At 32.3% G+C, this 16,980-nt stretch overlaps 3 protein-coding genes across 5 annotated transcripts; 2 read left to right on the top strand and 1 right to left on the bottom strand.

Moving 5' to 3' along the window:
- Positions 1–2,190: 2,190 nt before the first annotated feature.
- Positions 2,191–5,810, top strand: LOC105834641 (ras-related protein Rab-21). The gene is made up of 4 exons (XM_036290560.1): positions 2,191–2,654; positions 3,272–3,439; positions 3,525–3,643; positions 4,328–5,810. Exons 1-4 carry the CDS (start codon positions 2,520–2,522, stop codon positions 4,593–4,595), a joined length of 690 nt encoding a protein of 229 aa, XP_036146453.1. The 5' UTR covers positions 2,191–2,519; the 3' UTR covers positions 4,596–5,810.
- Positions 5,690–12,286, bottom strand: LOC105834642 (rho GTPase-activating protein 1). Of its 3 annotated transcripts, none has more exons than XM_012677283.2 (10): positions 12,154–12,286; positions 10,441–10,551; positions 9,808–9,951; positions 9,241–9,418; positions 8,790–9,008; positions 8,611–8,709; positions 8,304–8,491; positions 8,020–8,220; positions 7,830–7,936; positions 5,690–7,748 (listed from the first exon to the last, which is right to left on the bottom strand). In XM_012677283.2, exons 1-10 carry the CDS (start codon positions 12,200–12,202, stop codon positions 7,575–7,577), a joined length of 1,470 nt encoding a protein of 489 aa, XP_012532737.1. In that variant the 5' UTR covers positions 12,203–12,286; the 3' UTR covers positions 5,690–7,574. The 3 variants fall into 3 exon arrangements, with proteins under 3 accessions (XP_012532737.1, XP_012532738.1, XP_012532739.1); XM_012677284.2 differs by having other exon boundaries at positions 10,441–10,548; positions 12,154–12,283; XM_012677285.2 differs by lacking the exons at positions 10,441–10,551; positions 12,154–12,286 and having other exon boundaries at positions 9,743–9,911.
- Positions 12,287–12,718: 432 nt separating this feature from the next.
- On the top strand, positions 12,719–15,751 carry LOC105834643 (28S ribosomal protein S31, mitochondrial). The gene is made up of 7 exons (XM_036290559.1): positions 12,719–12,861; positions 12,938–13,178; positions 13,417–13,504; positions 13,579–13,711; positions 13,821–14,042; positions 14,126–14,346; positions 14,435–15,751. Exons 1-7 carry the CDS (start codon positions 12,836–12,838, stop codon positions 14,701–14,703), a joined length of 1,200 nt encoding a protein of 399 aa, XP_036146452.1. The 5' UTR covers positions 12,719–12,835; the 3' UTR covers positions 14,704–15,751.
- Positions 15,752–16,980: the final 1,229 nt, after the last annotated feature.

Here is a 16,980-nt window from a genome sequence, read left to right as displayed (position 1 = left end):
TTTGATTGCAAAATTAATATGTAAAATTACTTTAATACATCAGATAATTAAAATAAGTATTACACTAAAAAAATGTTGTTCATAGTATCAATGACGTTCATTGACTAAAATTTATTGATACAATAAACTATTTTTTAATAGTATAAATATCACATTAAATGTTTTTATTTGCCATAAATAAATTTATTAATATAACAAATTATTGTTTGTTACAAAACCTAAAACACCATGATAATAAAATAATTCTTTGGATCAATTTTAATAAATTTTTCATTAGTAGAATGAATATTTCTTTGGAATTTTATGTACAGTTTTGGCTCAGTATACGGCGTATCAAAGAACTGGGTAAGAGTTTTGTTTGGTACATGAAATTTCTAAATTTAAAAATGTAAGTGAAAATATTACAAAACAGATTTTAATTTTTATACGCAGTTTTAATAATGGTCTTGAACTAGAAACATAATGTGCACGTAAAAGTGTATAAATATACATGTAAAGGCTATGATAATCTTCAAAGTATAACAATTTTAGCTTTGCATAAATTTGCAATCAAATTCAAACTATAATCCTTTAGATCCAATTTCTAGAATTGCATTCCAAATTTTTTGTATCTCCTTCTTTGTTTGTACATTTCTGTGGATAAAAACTAATCATTATATTACATTTGCCAGATGAGACAGTAACTAGTTAAAAAACTAAAAATTAATAATAAAGTTAAAAAGTTAATAATTATTAACGTAGTTAATTTTAAATTATTTAATTTTAACTTTAATTAATTATTTTTAAAATATACAAACTTTATTAACTTTTTTCCTAAATTCAAAATTTATCTGTGCAACAAAAAACAAAAAGATACGTTTCCACAAAAAAAAAAACAATATTTTTTGTTATTTTATATAAACTTAATTTACAAATAAAATATTAAATATACTTAGTAATCTATATATAAAGAACATATGCACACGCCGTATAGATAAGTAAACTATTTATACGATTTAATGCGTGAAATAAATAATTTTAAAAAAGAAAAAAATTGATTAGAACGTTTATTTGAGGAGATATAAGAAAATAGTTTAGCTTATTAATCTTGTCTCGTCGAGATATTGACGATTGAAGTAATTTGAACGTGCCAGATTAATTTTGTACTACGCCTGGCTACGCGCTAGTGCGCGCTAGCAGACGCTGTGCGCACGTGCACACGCCGCCGACCGCCGCTCTTGAGTGATACTGCTTTTGTTAACACGTTTACAATGGTTAATCTTCATGAATCGCTTCGAATTTTTGGGAAAGGCTACTTTAACTATTTAATAAGACGCTATCAAAATTTCAACTCTTAATATTTATAACTGTAGCAATTAACAGTGATTTTTCAAAGAAAAAAAATTATCTCTATTTCTGAGCAAGCTAGGACAATGTTTTTTTAATTAAAAAAAATTGCACCTTTCAAATGCATTTACCCCATTTTGATAGAGTTAATATTTTAAAAGTTATTTAATTGTTAATTATAACAATTAAATTAACAATTAAATAAATTAAATAACCTATAGGCATATTTTTTACACGTTTATTAGAGACACTTAATTGCATTAGCACACATTTCAATACCGATATATGATACTGCGACTTTTTCAAAAGAGAAAAAATTTTGGTTCGGGTTCGTGCATGGTCTCAAAAATGTAAAAATTAAATTTTTTAGTGGAGCGCGTTTTGGATAAACAATAGACATTACTCAAAAAGTTAATATTTTTTGATGAAATTTGGTACACTTTTTTATCGCCATAAAAGCTATATTTTCCTACAATTTCAAATGCTTGAGTTAATTTTTAAGAAAGTTATTAACAATTTAAGAAATGGCCATTTTTCATGGTTTTTTCTACTTTACAACCAAACTAATTGACCGATCTTAATGAACCAAATTTATTATTGTAGCTCTACTTAATACCTACAACTTTTATTTGAAACTTTTTTCGATTCCATTTTTAGTTTACGAGGCGCAAGCAAAAAACTACTTTTTCCTCACTTCAACCCGTAATTTTGCAATAACCCCCAGCTTTTTGCGAGTAGCAAACGTACCTATCTTAATCTACGCATATTAATTGTGCTTTACGTACAGTCAAACCTAAGTTACCAATTTTTTCCCCCAAAAATTCTAATTCTACTAGACTATCTGGAACGGGGTATGAACGAGGGCCCGTCCGCCCGTGTCGCGCCGACGTGACGTTGCGCGTAATGGCACGGGGCGGAACAGCTGATCCTTGCGCCTCGAGACTACGACTGGACGTTCCGTCGTCGTTAAAAAGGCCGCCGATAATCTTCCTCACGGCAATAGCCGCCGATCCCGGTGGCCCGACGACGAGCGCGCGAGAAGAGACGGTGACGACGAAGCGGAGTCCCGAGCTTCGCGGAACCTTTCCCTGCGAGCTGCGTCCAGTCGCAGCAGCGCGAACTAACCCCCTTTCCCCCCCACGACTTCGCCGCGACGTCCTTGGACAGAGCTCAGTCGCCTGTACTCCGGAATTATGGCCAGTCCGGTGGTCGGCACCGGGTACAACTTTAAGGTGGTTCTACTCGGCGAGGGATGCGTTGGCAAGACCTCGGTCGCCCTACGATACGTCGAGGACAAATTCAACGACAAGCACATCACCACGCTACAGGTGACCTTCCCTCCCCCGCCGCCTCCTGCTTAAGGTCTAACGCCTCGGCCTAACAAGCCGACTTCGCGGAGGATTCTTTTGAGCAATGCGCGGATACCTGTTGTCTTTGGTCGAATAACATTTTCTTTTCTTGCTCCGGTGCGAATTTAAACACTTTTGAAAGAAAAAACTTGAAATTGTCACCTCTCCCGGTAATGGTTAGATTCGAGCTCAGCAATTGCGTAGGAAAGTAGTTGTATATGATTAAAGAAAATATTGTTACGTGTATAACTGATTAAGGAGGTTTTCTTAACCTCTCCGCCTCTGAGCCTTTAAGACCGTCCTCTGCAATAGTGCAAATGTAGTTGTAAGCATTGTAAGGCGTAGTTCTATGTTCTGTGCCTACCTATTAACTTTAATCTCGATTTTTTTCTTACTTTTAGAACTAGAAAAAGATATAAAGGAAAAACTGAGATTAAACCTAATGCATTGAAGTGGAAATATAATGCACCTTACAATCACTTACGAGTATGTTTATGCTATTGTAGAATAGCATTTACATATATGCTGTTAACGAAGTGTTTACTGAATTTGCATAACCTGGAAATGATGTCCTGACAATTTGCTTTATATTTTAGGCATCGTTCCTGAATAAGAAACTTAATATCAATGGAAAAAGAGTGAACCTGGCAATATGGGATACTGCTGGGCAGGAAAAGTTTCATGCATTAGGACCAATTTATTATCGAATGTCCAACGGTGCCATTCTTGTCTATGACATTACGGACGAGGATACCTTTCAAAAGGTACAACTGTATCACATATAACATGCCATTTTATAGAGTATCTTTGTTTTGATGACGTTAAATAATTTATGGATTTTGCTATCAGGTGAAGAATTGGGTAAAGGAGCTTAAGAAGATGTTAGGTAGTGAAATTTGTTTAGTGATAGCGGGTAACAAGGTGGACCTGGAGAAGGATCGAAATGTTGCCATAGAGGAAGCAGAAGAGTAAGTTCAATGAATATTCTCTTAAGCTAACTTAAGTAACTGCTAGATATTCAATGTTAATGTTTAATATAATATTTAATATAATATTTAAATATTACACAGTATCATATGAATCATTTGCATAGAAAAAAAAATTCTTGTTTTGAGAACATTTTTTATTTTTAAAATGTTAAATGTTGAAATAAAATTATATATCCTTAAAGATAAACTTATGTGAACTTTGTATAATTTTATTTAAAAAAATCTGTTCTTTGGAATGTACATTTATCTATTGCTAACCAATTTTGTGCCAAGAAAAAAATTAAGATACAATTGCTAGAAAACTTTTTCCTAGTAAATATTCTGTTCTCTTTATTCAGTAATAATTTTTATGAGTTAAAAAAAAATAGAAAATACAACAATATCTTTAAAATTAGAATTTTTAATTATCAAAACAATTATATTGTGTTGCTTAGATGACTGTTATAATATTGTAATAAAAGTAACTTCGCTATTATTTGAAATTAAAAATTATCAAATTCTTTAAAGAAGATTAAATTATGTACAAGCAAGATTATATACTAATGTTTGATACTGTTTCTTTCTGTATGGAAGCTATATTGAATTTATTTTAAATTGTTTAGAGAATTATTATTGATCGTCTAAGGGCTTGGTATGTAGAATTAATAAACGACATGATGTCAGGTACGCCAAACAGGTGGGCGCTATGCATTTCCATACGTCGGCCAAATTGAACCAGAACATCGAGGAGATGTTCCTGGACTTGACACAGCGTATGATACAACGTGCGGATGAGGCCGAGCAAAAGTCCACCCTTACGAGGACCAACAGTACACGTCGCAATGTCGTGATGGTCGAGGACGAGGCGGAACAAACTCAACCAAGTAGAAGTTCTTGCTGTGGCAGTGGTGGTGGTGGTGGCGGTGGCGGCGGTGGCAATGGCTTTTCGTAGACCTTCAAAAACAATTTATATTCAATTTCAAATTCCAAGGTCTAATTTCGATAATCTACGAACTACGCACAGGATGATGCATCCCAAATGTGACAAACTGATTATTTGCAAACAGCAATTTATTACATTATAAATGTTTCATCCTGTATATGTTTGTAAAGTGAGTAATGTATGAATGTGTATGCCTATATAAATATATAAATACAAATACACACGCACACGTGCGCGTGTGTGTCTGTATAAGCTGCAATTGTTGGACAGCAAAGATACATATACTTGTATACGTATATATTTGTAGTTGGGAACTTGTAATTGTAACTTTGTATTTGATAGATACTTTTTAAAGCAGATTTGTGTATGCCATTTCATGTGCATATCGCGTTAATATTTTCGATAATGATTTTAACTGTACTCGTATATTGAGGCCTTTTATCGCCATTCACAAACATCGTGAAATGTCCCCCCCCCCCCTTCCCCAAAGTTCGCCTCTCGAGCATTTTGATTGTCTTGACAGGTTTATCATATTGAGTTTTCAAGTTTAACTTCTTATTCAGAATAATCATAAAGTAATACGTAATACCACTTTTTAATGAATCTCTATATTCGATGTGCACCTGAATCATCATTATTCCAATGGTATCTTTTTCATAAAAGTGGTCGCGAGTGAAGTGTTCTTCTCAGTTCTCAGTTGCTAGAATCACTGATAATAAAGGAGAGATAACAATTCAGAACAGCAACCTCGCCATCTAGTTGTTTCGAGTGTCTCAATCTCCGCGCAGGCACAAAAGTTTTATAAAACAGCAAAGAAGTTGGAGCCTTGTTCCGGATTTATCATCCCATTTTTCTATCATCTTCAAATTTTCGACATACTTCTGTATCTTTGCAATCCAAATTACTGCAAGCTAATCCATTAAGAATCAGCTAATAAATCTAGCTAGACGGCGCGGCCTTGTCGCGAGACAAGGGCATTTTCAAAGAAGAGCAGAAAAAGAAGAAGACTCAGCTTTTATCCAAAATAATAGCTTAGGTTTAGGTTACTATGTACATATTAAATGATAATTTTTATTGTACAATATATTGATTTGGACCACATATTAAGTAACACGCAATATGTTTATTCATCTGAAATTATATAAATTAGTGATACAAGAAGTTGTTTAAATTATTGTTACTGTGTAAGTTATTTTATGAATATAAAGTGGTAACTTGTAATAACGTTACAGAGAAATGCTTCATTCAACGTTGATACCTCAATCCCATCACGTCACAAAAGTAGTTAGATTTTGCTTATGAATTATACATAAAAGTGAAACTGAAGACCTATAAATTAATACGCTTTATTACATGTTCTATTGACAACAACGAGGAATGTAATCAAGTCACATCAGTTCTACAGGTCTGGGTTAGTCTTTTTCTTTTGATGATAGAGAGCAGGTTTTAGGCTGCCAAGCCCATATACTTTATCCCAGTTACCCATAATGGCAGGACTATTTAAGGGGATATACAAGTCTGCGGTTTAGTCCGCAAAAAATCGCTAAATCTTATCTTTATATTTAGATGACGGATTTACACAAGACTTTAGATTATATTTGGCATTTATGCCAAATTGCTCTTTTCTTCATTCTCTCTCCCTCTCTCTCTCATTTTTTAAAATTTTCTTATGATGTCAAGTGAAACTAACAGATTAATTTTTTTTGAGATTATGATTAAAAAAAGAATATTGTGCAACCACTAAAATTGATATAGAGTATATGAAAAGTATATTGATATCACACTAATTACTGTGCTTATGTATAATTTTTAAAATATTACATTAATCTATGAATATAAATTATTTTATTTATAATTGCGATTGTACAGACTAGAGAGAAAGAGAATGAAAATTATAAGACAAATCTATTTGAAATAAAATATATAATTTAACTTTCTTCCAATTATTAGAGTGTTTTGTTACTTATATAAAACAAATGTAATTGCTTATTTTTATTAACTTAATATTTCTCTATAATATATATAAATCTTTTTTGTTACATATATTTTGTCTCTTCGAGTTTACTTAAATACAGTATCACATATACTACATTCGTTAGACCATAATTATTATTGAATTATCAATTTTTCCAATATATATTTACAAACCCTGCAAGAGATGCAAAGGATGCCCAATATTCAAAAGATTTGTTACTTGCAGTTTTCCTGCTTTAGATTTATAATATGCAAAACGTTCTATGAAAATTTCGTTTTATAAGATCTTTATTAATGTAACATGATTTAAACAATTTTTTGATAATTCCAATGTTAAAAATAAAAATAATGACAAAAGATGACTTATACAAATGTGAATTCATCAAAACAAAAATTAGAATCTATATAACAATTAATAATTTAACTTTTTTTAATTGACAAAAAAATAACAAAAAAATAATTAAAATCTTAAAAATTATACACAAAATAATAATTCATGTAACTTACTAAAAGAAATTAATTCGTTGTTTAAAAGTTTCATTATAAATATTACAGATTAATCGAAACGAAATCGGGGCAAATTGCGATTTCACGACAACAGAGGCATCTCGCTCGATATCTTCTTTCATTCTCGAATATATTATTTTCTAAGCGTTATTAAATAGATAAACATTATTTCTAGATAATCTTACATTTACATTATACTCACTGTGTGACGTTCTCATGTATCTTTGGTATTTGGTCGTAATTTTTCTCTAAATATACGCGGACATGTTTCTCTTAGAGCTGGCGTTTCAACATCGCACAGCCGATATCTATTCGAACATTTCACTTTCTTTCGTCCGAAAATTATTATACCTATTAGTATAAAAAAATCTTGTGCAATATCACGTGTAAACAAACAGTTGAGTGTTTCTTCCTCTATCACGTAGAATATAAAAATATTTCGATAAATGAAAATGCGGACGTGTGATAATTGAATGTTACAATTAGGCCTTCGATGCTCTGTCGCTTTTAAATAATAAATATCTTATCTTGATAGGTAAATAAAAAGTCTATGAACTGATTGATGGGTCCTATTGCCGAGAGGGACATTCCACGTGCTGGCGGTGCTCTAACTAGATTCGGTCCAAATACGACCGCGAGATTACTAGAAGTCATCTTGTTCAAGTCGCAACGGTCCATTACCTATCAATAACAAAAAAAGTGATTATAAAAATTAATTTTTATTTTAATTGTAAAAAAATTGTGACTGTGAGTATTACGTACTCTCGATAAAAATTGTACGATGTATTTAAGAACTTGGTAGTTGTCTTCGGGAAGTTTCTCCAATATTAATATTTTAACTTTACGGGGACGTTCGTCTTTTGATAATGCTGCAGTAAAAATTAAAGAAATGTTTTACATCACTGTAAATGTAATATTTGGAAAAACGAGTAAAGAAACGTATTATGCTTACTTTGGAATTGCGTGATTTCATCATACAGTTCGTAAGTCATGAGAGGTTCGTCTAATTCACGGAGAAAAGTCTTAAGTAAAACCGCAGCGATATGCGGATCCCCTTGAAAATCAATGGGTAAACCTTGATTACAGCGATTCTGAAGTTCTTTGATAACTGCCACGTTAGCCGATCTTCTGAATATTCCTTCTGTTTCTAGAGCTGAAACGATAGCAAAAAAGATAATCATCAGTTGAATACAAACAAGATAAAAATAGAATCTTGTTTTCGTTGAAATACCGTACCGTCAGGTGTATCAAGAAACTCTACGCATTGCTTTAGAATTGGTGGTATTGGATCGCCGTTGTTATTTTCTTTTATGAATTGCAGACTAGCACCAAACTGAGTCGTTCCAACTGGCGTAACTACCGCGCTTTGTGGCGGACTCGCTGGCAAATTCTTCTTATTTTTCAATAGCAATTGTTCATTGTGTCTGAAAGAAATGCTCCAATGTGAAATTTGAAAATCTGCGTGCAATTTGATTTAAAAAGATTTTTTATTGGGTTTCTAAAAATGTACAAATTTATATAATACCGTAACTAAATTACATACTCTATCACTTGAGGTGGTATAATTAGTTGATCCAAGTTAATGTATTGCGCCAGTTCCTCCAAATAATTAACATACATCATTTTTCGTCCAAACTTTACACTAGAAAAAATACACAAGTTACTACGATAACATGTAATAACTTAAGAAAAGTTACTTTTTCGATACAAAAAGATACATACCTGATTGCCGGTTTAAATATCTGCCACACAATCCTAATGAAATTAGTCGGATGTACTAGGTAAAGGGCTTTGAGATTTTTCTTGTATTTCCTATCAAATGCTTTATACGCTTGCCACAACCAAGACAAGGGTGGCTTATTTTTCGATGTAAGGCCATAATGAAAGTAAACGAGACTATAATCTTGTTCCACAAACATGTCCAAAGTATGCGTAAGGTACCTGCGATGGAAATATAAAATAAACTTTTATCAGTAAATTAAAAAGTTTATTTTACTGATAAAAAAAAAAAAGTAGTATCGAGAAAACAGATAGCTTAATATATATAACGCTGTGTGTGTTAAAAATGATAGAATGATTCTTAAATAATTTACAGACAATTGTAAGTCATTGTTTCCAGTCGACAAAATATCATTCGTGTGTCATCTTTACAACATAGATATCGCAAACTCACCTGAGGAGTTTAGCGTGATTAAAAGTCTCCTTTCCGATAGGAGGTAATTTACAAGCTGACACAACAATTATTTTACGTCCAGCACTATCATCGCCGACTACCTCCACAATACCATGCCTGGATATGTCAAGATAATCTTCTTCATCGGCGAGCTCTTCGTCTAAAGCAGGATCGTCCGCTGTTCATTAAAACAGACATTTGTTGTAACATAAGGTTGCGACATTTCAGAAGCGTGCTTGCACAACAAACTTATCATCAAATAAAAATTCTAGCAAAAACAATTTAAATCCTCGGAGCAGTCCTACTTTCATAAAAATAATAAATGATACTCTACGGAACGTCGAAAGACTTACTCACTTTAAACACACTAGGATTGTATATAAATGTTATTGTTGCAAAGGGGGATTTAAAAAAAAGCAAGACAGTCGTCGCATTCCTTTTCCTCTCTCATCCTTACGCCATGCAATGTAACAAGCTATACAATGTTCTACACATAATTCACCTGCTATGCCCCGAGAATGCCATGACATTTACTGGCTACTAACAGAAGGTAAAAGGTTCACACACCAGATTCGATAACTGGAGCATCTACCAATGCCTCCTCAAAGTTCTCCTCGATCGTGCCATCGCTTACTGGACTCTCCAAATAATCCATCCCGGCACCCATGCTGCCACTCACCAAATCCAATTTTTCTTCCAAAAGCCGTGTCGCTACAATAATAAAGTCAACTTTTAAATAATTACCATAGTTACTGTATGACATAAATCAGAAGTGCACGCTTTATATATTTACGTTATACTTATACAAATCTTTTTGTTGTAGACAATACAAAAGCAATGTAAATTATTATAAATTGAATAATATAATACAAAAAATTAAATTTTAAAGTTGTTAATATTTGTAAGGAGTATTGGTGAAATAAAAATATATATTATAAATTAAAAATCTGAATAAAATTTTCAATAACTCTTTGGCGATTTATAGTTTATGAATAGATGACGTAAAACAAATACATAGTTTACATTGCATACATGTAGATTATTTATATTTTATATATAACATTCAAGCCTAATGTAAATTAATTTTTTTAATAATTAATAATAAAGATAACGCACTTTCTTCTTGAAGAATAATAATACACATCTAATTACTGAATTATAAAAAAGATTTTAAAACATAAATCTGGAGATATAATTTACCATTGTTTGAAGTAGTTTGTAATTCTGTATCATCAAATTCCAGATTTGGTTCGTAATCATGATAATCTGACAAGCTCGGATATGGATCTTCACAGTCATTACCTATTCCTGCTAAATGTTAAAGCAAATCATAAATTATCAAACAGATTAAGATATGTGTAGTATATGTATACATTTGTACAACAAAAAAAAAATCTTATCAAGGAGGGAGAAGAGGTAAGAATTTTTTTTTGCTTAAAATAAGTTTGATTAATTGCATTAACAATGAGGTATATTCAACGGCAAGAATACAATGTAGATAAGATCAATTTGCTAAAAGTTCCATAGAATTGTGATCTGGCAGTCTTTACTCGAGAGTGTAATAGGTTCTTTTTTCACACTTCAAAACTAATATAAATTTGTTCTTCATAAAACAAAGGAACTGTACCAAGAATTCAAGTTCCTGGACTATAAAATTCTGAGCAAGGAATTTTTCAGTTAATTCACGGTTGTTCTGAAACACGAAGTAACATGCGGAGCCTATTTGTTCTAAAATTCATAATAAATGTACATATATAGAGTTACATATATAAAGTACATATATAGAATTCATAATCCTATTTTCAAGGGTTGAAAGAGTAAATCTTAAAAAAAAAATGTAATAAATTTTGAAAAAAAGTTTTAGAAGTTTAAGTTTTAATTCTAAGTAAATTCAAAAAAAAATTTGTAATAAATTCAACTAATCTAATTTACAAAAAGTGCACGTTTTAATAATATATACAATAAATCTTTATTTAAAGAAAATAAATTGTTTTGGATAATAGATACAAGAAATAATACTCAATTTTATATTATAAATTTGTAATTTAAACATTATAAATATCTTTTGCTAAAATATTATATAAATGTGATAAATAATTCTTTTTCTTAAATAAAGACAGACATATATTTATCTAATATATAAATTTATCAAGAAGTTGAAACAATCAACCCTAAAATATGTATTTTTTACATTATTGTAATTGTAACATATGTAATAAATTATGTATATTTTTAATATTTACAGTGTTGATAACTTAATCTTAAATAATTACGAAACAGTGAGTATAATTATATTTTTGGTAAAATACGAACTCTTTCTGAACTATTAAATTTTACCAGCATGACTTATACTCGCGTAGTTTTATTAAATATATTTATTACTGTACTTATAAGATATTCTAATTGATCTCATGAAAACTGAAGACTATAATTTTGACCTGAATCTCACACAATTGTATTTTACGCCAAGTATACTTTTACTCAAATTCCAAATTTATTCAGTGCAATAATTCATCTGACTTCCACTATTCTGTGTTCTGCAGAGTTGACAGAATAGCATCTCGGAACGTAGCCCTGGGGTGTGGAAAAAGAACAAACGTAAGGGTCGATTATGGATATGACAATTACAAAAGTGAGCGAATTTATCAGAATATTAATAATTTCGTAAGCCAATACCAAATTCGCTTTTGTAATTTTCATCAAGCTGTACGATACACACACATACACACGCACACACTCGACCCCCTAATGACAATTGTAAATATACGCACAATATCACGCGCTTTCTATTTACACAGCACGAGCCGCGATTCTGCTATTCGTCCAACGATCCGGAGTCGATTTCCACGACGCCGTCATCGAGTAGAAAGGGAGTGCAGACGCGCTTTACCATCGTCAACATCGCCAACTCACCTGTCAAAGTCCGCGACGGACTCAGCGTCGGCTGGTAGTCCGCCTCCATCCTTTTGCTCCGGAGTTGATTCGCGCGGGGCGACGACGATGACAACGATGACGACGACGACGCGGAACACTCGACGATATCTTGGCACTCTTACAGACGACTGCTGACCACGACGACGGCCGTTTCCTCGCGCGGCGACATCATCCGCTACCCTACGACGTGTGTGACTAGTACGACGACAACGACGACGCGCGCTACGGATCACGTCACGCTTTCATTTGTCGCCGTGCCCCATTGTGGGATTTGTGGGATTGTGGGTTGTATGTTGTATGTAGTGTTGGTGGTTACTGATGGTTACTGCGTTGCGCCGCGACGCGACGCGATATATATCGATATATCTCTGGTTTTGAACCGGGAACAATGCGATGTATCGATAGCGCGGGAGCTAGATTAAGCTCCTTTTTCAGGTTAAGTTCTCCTGTTTATAATACCATGCTCATACTTTGTTATTTTATTGAAATTTGAATTTATCAATGATCCTCGCGTATTGTCGTTATTGTTAATGTGCAAGTGTCATTCGATTTAATTTGTTAGATTTTCTATGATCACCTGTCTGTGAATGAAAAAAGCGCTGTCGTGCGCTCATATCTCGGTGTATACTATAATTGATTTGTAAAATATTTGTGTGTAAATATGTTACCCTTATACATATTATTGAGGTAAGTACATGTGCGCCAAAATATTGGAATTAATGTTGGAAATGTAAACTGTTATAATCAGTGACACATTTTGCAGATGTAATATAAGGTCATCAAAGGGAATGTTATTTCAATGGATAAATAATTCCACGAGATTATGCTCTTCGTCTTCATCATTTTCATCTTCATCGACTTCAGATTCATCAGACTCATCTGATTCTGATTCTGATACTGACAAAGCAAAACCAAAGACAACAGATGTTAAAAGTACAAATCCTACAGATACAATGTCGGATAACAAATATGATTTGAAAAGTTTTGTGGATAATATGATACAGGTAAATAAATCTGATGATAATTTTTCATTATTTTTTTATGATTTTTGTCTACTTTAAGTTTCTATTAACTTCAGAATGTATTATTTCATCGCTTAAATTGAATATTTAAAAAATAATTAGGCTAAATTGTATATTAAAATAATATATTAATATATCTAAAAGTAGTTTAACAAGTTATTTTTTCTAAAAAAATATAAATCAGGACACTTTAATTTGTGATATCTGTTACTGTTTGTAGGCGAGAAAACTACAGAAGAAAACCATTGAAGTTGCTATGCAGCCTAAAAAGAAAGCTAAATTAAAAAATGACAAACGAGTACCTTTTGGTAACTTTGTGCAACAATAATTCCAAATTTATGCAAGTTCAAACTTCTCAATGTATTAAATTTTTTTTTAATAGAAAAACAAGTGGTGGATGCAGCAAAAGATGTGGCTGAGAAACTTGGTGGGGATAAAACAAAGACAACATCGGATTTGCTTGAGAAAGTACTTAAATCTAGAGTAAAAGCATTAAAAGAAGAACAAACAAGGATGTATGTAGATTAATATGAATCATGTGTATTACTAAGTATATATTATACATAGTATATTTTTCCAATTTAATATTAAAAAAAACTATTTTTACTATATTTTTTTTAATAGTGAAATAGAGGAGAACGCTAAATTTAAACAATCAAAACACAATGTTCAAGAACAAGAAATTTCCCAAGATAAACATTCAGAAAAAAAATCTATAATACAAACTCTGCTGGACGAATATAATAAGCGACCGAAAATAGTTGAAGATAGTATATCAAGAAAGTTATTAAACAGTGCTAAAGTATCTAAAAATCAGTTACAAGATAAAGAAAAATTACATGGCAGGTATTAAAAGAAATATATTTAAATATTCATATTTTCATAATGTATGTACTATAAATTTTTAATTTTCAATTATTGTACTGTAGTAAGCGTAGAGATATCAATCTGTGGAATGGAGAGCCTAGTCCTATTTTCGAGAACATGAGAAGTGAATCGCCAAACATGCTGGAATTGAAAACATGGGCGACATTGGAACAGAAAGAATTAAAAGCAATGACGACGTATCCACCAGCCAATGTTTTTCAAGAACTGATTCTTTGGACAGAGCAAGGAAAATTATGGAAATTCCCTATTGACAATGAACAAGGTTTCTACATAATGTTTTATATATTATACTCTTCTTCTGGTAAGGAAAGGAAAAACTGAGTTTATAATCATTTTTATATATATGGCAGGAATTGAAGAAGAGCAAAGTGTTCATTTTTCTGAACATGTCTTTATGGAACGTCATCTGAAGGGATGGTGTCCTAAGTCAGGACCGATACGTCATTTCATGGAATTGGTGTGTGTTGGACTTTCCAAGAATCCATACATGACAGTTCAAGAAAAAGTCCAACATATTATGTGGTACAAAGAATACTTCAAATCTAAACAAGACCTGTTGCAAGAAATAGGCGCAATACAGGAGCCATTTCCTGACAAAATAAAAGAAATAACGGAATAAATTGTAAAAAAAGTAAATAAACATACAGATTAGTGTACTTAATTTTGAAATATTATTATTATTAAATAAGTTCTTTTATGGACTCGGTTAGGTGGTGTGAGAACATGTGAGAACGAATAGTCGTGTGGCGGCGATAGTGCGTGTATAGGACAGAATTAAGTAGATATTTAGAGATTTAGGATGAAAAAATAAAAGGGAGTGGGAAGAGAGGAAAGTTGCTGGGGAATTGAAGGGAACGCGATAGAAACAAGAAGACAGGATAAAAGACGGATAGAAAGATCGCGACTAAGGAGGTTAGGATGCATAGACGAGCGCGGAAAAATCTATAGATAAGAGCGAGAAGAAAAAGAGGTAAAGGGGGACAGAAAAGAGCTGAAGAATGCGATTGAGAGAGAATTAAGTAAGGTAGAAAGGTAAATTAAAGAAAACGGAAAAGAAAAATAGAATAAGGTTAGAGAATATAGAAGTAAGCAAGAGATAGGTTATGTTCATAGTTTTAGAGAGATAATCAAGCGAGAAAAAGAACGAGAATATACATATGTAGATAAGTAAAAAACAGAGGTATTATAGTATAGATATGTAAGATAGGCAGAATATATATTAGTAAATGAAACTGTATAAGAGTAAGGATTTTAAAGTAGAGAAAAGAATGGACGCAGATCGCAGCCCCTGAGCGATGAGATTGAAAAGCAGAAAGAAGAGGAGGAAAGGACTGCAAAAAGAAGATCAAGAATAGGAGAGGATAACGAAGCAAAACGCATACGCAAGAGAAAAAGGTGGAAAAGGTAAATGGAGATCTTGAGTAACGAGGCAACAGAATTCTGGAAGAATATTATAGGAGACGATCCAGAAAACAACAATATAGATAGGCGTAGATAAAAGAAAAGGAACGGATCATAAGATCTGGTAAAGTAAAATAAAGACTGTACAAATGAGAAGAAAAGTATAAAGGATTTTAAAGAGGTGAAAAGAAACAGTTACGACAGGATCATTTGGAGAAGAAGAGTAAACTAAAGGACTTTCTGAATCAAAAGCAAGACAAAGGAAATGAAGAAAGGAGAGGGAATAGATTTTGTAGTTTGAAGTCTGTAAAGGCAATGGGATTAGAAATACATAACTAGGAACAGAGAAGAAAAAGAGTGAATAAGAACCAACATAGGCAATGAAGAAGGAAAATCCGCTTTGTGAAACTATTGAATGGAACAGAGTTGTAGGAGAGAGGAGACAAGAAGAAATATCAAGCTCACGTTAACGTTAAAAGTCAAGAGAAATTAAGAACTGTGAAGCCAGAAGAAGGGAAGATAGAAAGAAGAAACAATGACACGAGGGCGACAGTAAGGACAGAAGGATTGGCATAAGTGTGCAGTACAACGATGGGAGCAAGACGGGGCTGTGAAATGGGTCCTTTGGTTTTCAGATGTAGATAGTAAAATTAGATAGGTACATATAGAATAGAACAGGAGATGTAAAATTAGGTTAAGAGAGAATATGATCACAAGAGGAAGTGCAGAGGAACTAGTATGCATAGGGAAAGGCCTAAATAGAAAGGTTAGACGAATATAATTATAAGTAGTAAGAATATAAATATTGTAAACAGAGAAAAGATGGAATGATAGGTGAAAGAAGAATGATGAAATTTGATTAGATTGTATTATAGGCAGGATTAGAATGGTATAATAGGATATGATATGTTGTGATAGACATGTTAGGAAAGAAATGAATAAGGGCAACTAACAAGGTATGCAATCTAGGAATTATAGAAATAACTTTTAGTAGAAGAAGGCAAAACGAATGTTTAGGGAAAAAGAGGAGGCAGAAAAAGATTTTTGTAAAGATTAGTAAATAAAGCAAGGGAGATTAATTATAAGGGTATAATTATAGGTTGAAAGAAAAAAGACTGTAAATAAAGTGATGATAGGAAGATAGTGCGAGAAAAATGTTTATATAGGATCATACTGTATTTTATGTAGGATTCTCTTCTTGGCCATGAGTCTGAAGAGAATAAAGTTTATTATTGTAGGAAAATTCGTGCGATAGAGAAAATGTAGGATTATAGCGAAGTAATAAGATTTGATATGTTAATGATATAAATAAAGCCATGTATTGGTGCGATGTATTGGTTAGGATAGATGGATAATAAAATGAATGGATAGAGGTACATGTGTGATAAAAAATTTGTAAGGTAGGGATGGATGCTTGAATAAGTCCTTGATTGTAAACCAAGTCCCTTCTTGGCATTGTATATGCTTGAAGTAAATAAATTCTAATAAGTTCTTT

This window comes from Monomorium pharaonis, chromosome 8, assembly GCF_013373865.1.
Source record: "Monomorium pharaonis isolate MP-MQ-018 chromosome 8, ASM1337386v2, whole genome shotgun sequence".
Lineage (NCBI taxonomy): Eukaryota > Metazoa > Arthropoda > Insecta > Hymenoptera > Formicidae > Monomorium > Monomorium pharaonis.
This window is presented reverse-complemented; position numbering and strand designations above follow the sequence as displayed.